We start from the raw sequence: 6,744 nt of genomic DNA, 5'->3' as shown, positions 1-6,744 counted from the left end.
GTTCTTGTTCTGGTGGTTCGTTGTCTTTGTTTTCGGTTGTGTGTGTGTGTGTGTGTGTGTGTGTGTGTGTGTGTGTGTTTCATCGTCTGCGGCGGTGAGGGGGACGCCTATGCGCTCCGCCCATAGCGCGTGTCGTTCTCCAGCGTGGATGGGTGGGACGACATGTGTGAGGAGCAGAAAGAGCACGAAAAGGCAATAAAAGGGAGCGTGGGGGAGAGTAAGGCTTATTGTTGCTCCAGGACGGGGGGTGCCTTCCTCTTCCGCCTCAGCGAGCGTGTGTGTGGCCTGGCGGCGTCTCACGCAACACCCCGCAGCAGCCCTTGATGCTGGCTGTTGTTGTGCTGCGGTGGCATCCATATCTTCTCTCAGTCCTCCCCGAGACAGGAGGGAGGAGGAAAGGCAGTGCTGTGGAGGAGGAAAGTAGCAAGGCAACAGCGCGAAAGCGAAAAATAGAAAGAAAGTAATAATAAACAAAAACAAAAACAGTTGCAGTTGCAGTTGGAGAAAGAGAAAGAAGGGGGCGACGTGTTACGCACTTGGCGGCCTCGTTGGTTACCCATATGGTTTGCCTGCAGCAGATGCACATGGTGTGTGTTCCCATAGCAACAGAAGTTAACGGGGATAAGGGGGAGGAAGAGGGGAGAATGGAAGGAAGGTAGAGAAGGGGGGAAAAGAGTAATGAAGTGGCGGGAGGAAATTTGTATTCACACATTACTGACTTTCCCATATATATATATATATATATATATATGTAAATATAGTGATTAATATTATGTTTCTGTGTTAGAAAGCAGACGGATGGCGGCGGCTCTTTTGGTGTTTTATCTGCGCCGCTGTCGCGCATTCCGTGCTCCCACCCCAGCACTATACGTGTGTGTTTGTTTGTCTTGAGGTGGTAGTTTTACCGCAGCTGCGGCAAAGACGTCAGACGAGGGGGGAGGGGGGTAAAAAGCTCCGCTGCCAATCCCCACCCACGCGTTTCATCCTCTCTCCCTTTATTATTATGCTTCCTCCTGGCGTGAGTCGCTTGCAGCTGTGAAACGAAGGGGGAAAGGAAGAAACAAACGGACTCCGCGTGTGCATCCGTCTCCCTCCCTCCCCTATCACACAGGCGTGGAAGCAATTAATATACACCGATTCATATATATATAATATAATATAATATAATATATATATATATATATATATATATATATACACGCAACACATACACGACATCCCCAGTCTTAGTGCACAATGGACACCAATCGGGGAGACAACTACTCAGAGGCAACTTTTGTCACTTTGGTTCCGCCACCGGTCCCAAAAACTCGCGGTCCGTCACTTGCGGCAGGACGGCGAAAACCCGGCGGGCCGCCACGCTCAACACCAACGCGAGCGTCACGCCGGTACTATTTGAGTTCAGGGCTTTCCGGCGCCGGAATTTTACCTTTACCAGTGCAGGCACAGATGAAGCGGCTCATACCGCAAGCCGCTGGTAGTGGGAACACCGCTTGGAGTGGGGAAAGCGTCGTTGCTGAGTCGGCACCATCGTTGAGCTGTGATTTCATGAGTGAGTCATCCACCATCGTGGGCGAGCAGAAAAGTATCACCTTTGAAATGGAGCAAAGTAGGAGTCCCGGAGGGGAACTTCGTCGGGCGTCTCCGCTCATTGGCCCTGAAGCGGAACTGCAGAGGGCGCTTGAAGCGATGGAGGAAACTCCACTGCCTGGTCTCTATGTGCCACGTACCTCGACGACGGCCAAGTCGTCGCGTCAGCGCAGTTCCTCGAGCCTGTGCTTCGAGGTTGTCGACAGCTCACACACGTACGACGAATATGATGATGATGAGAGTCTTCCATCGGCATTGCCTCCACCGACGCCGCACCCCGTTGTCAGGTCTGCAGCCGCATCGCAGGTCGGCGTGAGGCCGACAAAATTGGGGCTTGACAAGGATGTCGCTAGGGACATGTTTGCCAGCCCGCGGGGCAGGAACACCGCAAGGGGCGCCCGTTGTATGGACGATGGTGGCACCGTAGGCAAATACAAACGTCACACTGCATCAGGAAGGGAGATATCGGAATCGGCCCCGCCGGGGCGACCCGCTTTTGCCCCAGCGCCGGTGTTGCTGCAGTCACATGCAACCTACCTTCTTAATGAGCTGGATGCGTTGGGGAAGACGCTAAATGGCGTGGAGGACACGAATTGCTACAAGCTCTACTTAATGAGCACTGAGAAGGCACTTCAAGGCATTCAGCGTGAGATAGAGGCACTGCTGAGGACGCAGGAGGCGGTAGACGGGGAGCTCCTGGCCGCCAAGGCACGCCAACTCGAAAGCCACAACGGCAAGTATGCAAAAAAGGGCTCTGTCGCCCACGAGGAGAATGCAAAGAATAAGGGCAGCAATGCCGCTGGAGAACGGCACCTGGAGGAAGATAGGCACAAGGATGCGGATGATGACGCTGAAATGACGCACGAGGAGGAGGCGTGGCGAATTGAAAAAGGCGAGCTTCTAGCAGAGAAGGCCCTCTTGTTACAAAAGCGAAAGGAGTTATGCTATCACCTACGGCGTGGTACAAATATTAAGAATGTCGCCGCACTGGCCTTTTCGGAGGGCAACGCGCGGAATAAGGCTGACGGCCCGGCAAACAATTCATACCACGTGGAGGTGGAGTCGCACGCCAAAGACCTCGAAACACTTCATTTGCATTTGGAGCTAAAGGGAGCTCAGGTGCAGTTTATGAAGCTTGCCGACTCGCACCAAAATCTGCAGGGTTCCCAGCGGAAGCGCGTTAAGGAGTTTGAGGACGAGTGCGTTAGGCTGCGGCTCTCAGTTAACGCGGCAAGGGAGGAGGCGGGGATTCATCGGGGTGCGTTGGAAGCCACGCTGCGAAGGGCCGAGGAGTTGCGAGGGAGGTGCCGCGAGAACGACAAGGAGCCACTTTTGATGCTTTTGGAACAGCGGATGGAGGAGGCACGTGCGGCGCTGCGACCGCATGAGGACAAATTAGCGCACAGTGGCAGTTTTCTCTCACGGAGGTCAAGTGCCAGTCGAGCCTCAACCGGAAGTTTAAGGGTACGCCGCTTGTCGGGCCCATCGGGTTCTCCGACTTCCGTAGTGCCCAAGGTAATGACGTCGGCGGGGCCAACGTCCTCGTAAAGTGGGGCCCTCAATGAATGAGACGTATGAAAGGGAAGGTGACGGAGAAGAAGGGCAATGCAATGAACGTGGGCGAGGTTTTCCTACCAGCGGAGCAGTGATTGCTGTCGTGCGTCTCTAGGCGTGCTCTTTTTTTTAATATATATATATATATATATATATATATATTGTATTCTCTCCTTTTCAGTTGCAACATTGTATGTGAGGCAACGTGGGAGGCGGGGACCTTTGCGTGGTGGCCTGCGCCAGCCTCTGCCGTGCATATGTATGTGCGTGGATGTGTGAGGAGAGAGAGGGGTGGCCTAGCGGGCGGCATCGCATAACTTTCTTCACTTGAGTGGGTGGGTGGGGAGGAGCCTTTTTTGTTTTTTTTATTATACTTCTGCTTCTTCCGCCCCTTCTTCGTTTCTCGGGCAGCGGGGGTACAACACACGCGCCTTTCTGAGCTAACCAAGTCTCTACAAGCAGATACATCTATAGTTCCACGTACATCACTTGCAGTCCCGCGCCATACCGCCACGATCCCTCCCGCAGCTGCCACCCACGCGAGAAGTACTTCTTCGGACCACGAGAGGAGGGGGAGTGCGAGGAGCATTGCGTGAGGCGGATATCCACAGCACCCGAAGGCGGCTGACAATAAATAGACACATACACGCAAACGGTATCGATAACACAAACGGCTAAGGAGGTGACAAGAAAGAAAAAAACAACAACAACGAAACTTGCACACACATCAATAACATTCATCTGGTAAGAAGGCGAAACAGGGATCAAGAAGGAAACATATTGATCCATAACTTGCAGCTACCCCTTAGGGTGCTTGAGACACGACGAGAACGAAAAAAAAACAGAGACTTTTTTTTACTTATCTTCCTCCCCTTGTACGGCACGGATAGCACGCAGGGCGGGCAAGATAAGAAATAAACAAAAGGGGGAAAAGTAAAAATAATAGGAACACGCAAATACTAACAAGCAAAATAAATATTTATATAACACAACAACATGCCAGCGAAAAAGAAAGGGGGGCGTGGAAAGACAATCAACCTTGTGGACTTCAACGATGAGTACATCCCCGAGGACAACTTAGACTGGGCGGTGGAGGCTCCACGGGAAAAGACCCAGGATGAGGTGGTGCAGGAGAAGCTCGCCAAGCGGGACTACAGCCGTACAGCAAAGAACGCACTTGTGGAGAAAAGCGGGTTTCGCGATATCCCAAGCGAGCAGGTCAACGGTGCCAGAGGTGTGGATGACCTCCAGCCGCCATTCGTGGCACACTTTGGCAACCTTCGCAACGGAACCACCGAGGAGGAGTTTCTGCGCAATTTCCACGAGGATTGTATTGTCACCTCACGACTCATTAGCCAGGATGGAAAGAGTTTTGCGTTTGTGGAGTTCAAAACGGCTCAGGCTCTCGCCATCGCGCTTGCCATGGATCAGACCATGGTAAAGGGCCGCAAGCTTTACGTAGACTTAGCCACGCAGAAACAAGTGGAGCGGCTTCACGGACACAGTGGGCTTTCACGACAAAATGCAGGACAGTCACAGCAAGGTGCAGGGTTGCAGCAGATAAACTTTACCCGCGACGCATTTGGTTCCACGCAAACCACGGAACGAGAGACTGGATCGCGATCTGGGTTTGGCTCCAGGAACGATCTCCATATGCTAGCTGATCTTTCTCGCGACACGTTGGGAGCTGCTACCCGAAGACCTGAGGGTGTGGCAAGTCCGCTAGGTCCACCGGATTTCTCGAGCTGGCGAAATGAGGGCCCCGTGGTGCAGCCTGACTTTCATCCAGGCTCGCGTGAGAGCCGCAGAAGCGATGCCGAGCTCGACCGTCGAGGCGGCACAGGCGGTGGTCGCAACAGCAAGCGGCAGAGCCCTGTCGCGGCAGGTGGTCTGGCAAACTGGCGTGACGAGCCCGTGACGCAGCCGCCGCCACCACCACCAACTGCGCCTGGAACGGGCCATGGAGGAGAAGTCAGCAACAACGATGGTAATGAGGGCTCCAGAGGAAGTTGGCCACGCGATGGGGCTGGGCGCGGGGGTCACCGGGGCCCACCGAAGCCCTCAGTGGCACCGAGGGACGACAGCAAGTGGGAGGCGCTCCGTCGTTGACCCAGCAGTGGCAATATAAAGTCAGAGAGGAGCAAAGAAGACGGGAATAGAGGAGGGGACCAGAAGTCATGAAGGAGGAGGAAAAATAACAGCTAATAATAAAAGGGGGGAAAAAAAGGCGGCTAAAAGCGAGAAGAAAACAGAGACTGTCGAGACTGGTGTGGGCGCCGGCGCGAGTTTCAACTGGTGAGCCAACGGCGAGGACAAGGAAGGAGGGAAGGAAGGATGAGGGGAACGAGGAGGAGGAGGGGGGGAGTGGGGCGACTGTCGTCGTTGCAGCGTCAGATTCTCTCTTCGTGTGCCTGCGGGCGCGGCTCTTGTTTTTCTTTTCTTTTGCTTTGCTTTGTTTTTCTTTTCATTTTTACTTTTCTACTTCCTTCTCCTCCTCTTTCTTTTGCACCCTCACTATTGTTATTGTGTGAGTGTGCCCCACTGAAGTCGTCGTCTTCCCAACGCTCGTTCATATATATCCTTTCAGTCGCTGCTGTTGTTGCTTGTCCTTTCATTTTTGTTTTGTGTTTTTGCCATCCCACCACCATCTGCGTCTCTCTCTCTGTGAAGGGTACGGGGGAGTCACTTCTTGGACATGCAAGCGGCACCAGAGGACGCGAGGGAAGAGGCGAAGACACACGCGTGTACCGCACACGGATGAGAAAAGAATGGGGTGGTGGGCTCTGACGGAGAGGCCGCCTGCGAGTTTATAAAAACAAGATAAAACAAAAAAACGACGATAACTGCTCCCTCCACTGTTAGTAATAACAAAAGAAAAAAAAGCCAGGGCAGGCACAACGCGCTACCAAGGCTGTGTGGCCAAATACGCGAAACATCTCCGTTAGGAACGTGGAAGAAGAAAATAAAACTTAACATAATAACCACAAAAAAAAAACAGGTGCAATATTTAACTGCTCACCTACTTCTCTCCCAACACGCTCACGAGGCGCCTTCAGCAACCACCAAATCCTTTTTTTTCTCCATGCCTTTTTTCTCTTATACTCAAGTAAATAGCTCCATCCTGTTGGGGTTTCGGCACTGCGGCGTTGCTCGCACCTGTCGGGGCGGTGGTATGAATGGAGCTGACGGTGTCGCCGGGGTGGAGTTGGAGAAGCTGCCCCGCGCAGAAGGCGAGGCAACTGCGGTGGGTTGGGGTCGCGATATTCCACCCGGATCCCGCGGCGAGATCAGTGTGCGATAGCGCGCCCGCCAACCCACCGAGGCCTTCCCGAAGTTTGCCTACGCGGGGGAGGCCAACCGGAGGAGATATCGCCACGCAGTCAATCAGCTCCGCAGGATTCCACGGGGTATGGGGGCAACATGGGCGGCGCAGAACAACGAATTACGCCAGGCAGACGGCGGGCCGCCAAGGTGGCAGTCCCGGCAGACAGCCGCCGGAAGCCGTCGTTTTGGACCCCCGAACTGGCGGAGTTGGACGGTGTCGCGGCCAAAAGCCGCTAGCTTGTGCTCGCTACGCGCCAGGAAGCAGAGCAGTCTTGT

The 6,744-nt window shown here is 53.8% G+C and overlaps 4 protein-coding genes across 4 annotated transcripts, besides 8 other annotated features; 3 read left to right on the top strand and 1 right to left on the bottom strand.

Annotated features, from left to right (window-relative positions):
- Positions 1-37: 37 nt before the first annotated feature.
- Positions 38-78: a microsatellite.
- A 367-nt stretch (positions 79-445) lies between these two features.
- Positions 446-485: a microsatellite.
- A 240-nt stretch (positions 486-725) lies between these two features.
- Positions 726-751: a microsatellite.
- A 389-nt stretch (positions 752-1,140) lies between these two features.
- Positions 1,141-1,197: a microsatellite.
- Positions 1,198-1,236: 39 nt separating this feature from the next.
- On the top strand, positions 1,237-3,138 carry TraAM80_01723 (uncharacterized protein; the record flags this gene model as incomplete). The annotated part of the gene is made up of 1 exon (XM_029378755.1): positions 1,237-3,138. One exon carries the CDS (start codon positions 1,237-1,239, stop codon positions 3,136-3,138), a length of 1,902 nt encoding a protein of 633 aa, XP_029241373.1.
- Positions 3,139-3,276: 138 nt separating this feature from the next.
- Positions 3,277-3,306: a microsatellite.
- Positions 3,307-3,612: 306 nt separating this feature from the next.
- TraAM80_01722 (uncharacterized protein) lies at positions 3,613-3,933 on the bottom strand (the record flags this gene model as incomplete). The annotated part of the gene is made up of 1 exon (XM_029378754.1): positions 3,613-3,933. One exon carries the CDS (start codon positions 3,931-3,933, stop codon positions 3,613-3,615), a length of 321 nt encoding a protein of 106 aa, XP_029241372.1.
- A 207-nt stretch (positions 3,934-4,140) lies between these two features.
- TraAM80_01721 (uncharacterized protein) lies at positions 4,141-5,253 on the top strand (the record flags this gene model as incomplete). Its single annotated transcript, XM_029378753.1, has 1 exon — positions 4,141-5,253. The coding sequence occupies one exon, from the start codon at positions 4,141-4,143 to the stop codon at positions 5,251-5,253; it is 1,113 nt and encodes a 370-aa protein (XP_029241371.1).
- Positions 5,254-5,458: 205 nt separating this feature from the next.
- Positions 5,459-5,503: a microsatellite.
- A 65-nt stretch (positions 5,504-5,568) lies between these two features.
- Positions 5,569-5,649: a sequence feature (A-rich).
- An 89-nt stretch (positions 5,650-5,738) lies between these two features.
- Positions 5,739-5,777: a sequence feature (A-rich).
- Positions 5,778-6,320: 543 nt separating this feature from the next.
- Positions 6,321-6,744, top strand: TraAM80_01720 (uncharacterized protein; the record flags this gene model as incomplete). The annotated part of the gene is made up of 1 exon (XM_029378752.1): positions 6,321-6,744. A coding segment is annotated over one exon (424 nt), but the record flags the coding sequence as incomplete, so codon positions are not given.

The sequence above is a fragment of the Trypanosoma rangeli genome (genome assembly GCF_003719475.1).
Source record: "Trypanosoma rangeli strain AM80 chromosome Unknown Tra_15.4_contig_00036, whole genome shotgun sequence".
Classification (NCBI taxonomy): domain Eukaryota; phylum Euglenozoa; class Kinetoplastea; order Trypanosomatida; family Trypanosomatidae; genus Trypanosoma; species Trypanosoma rangeli.
Note: the sequence above shows the minus strand (reverse complement) of the source record. Positions and strands in the feature narration are given on the sequence as shown.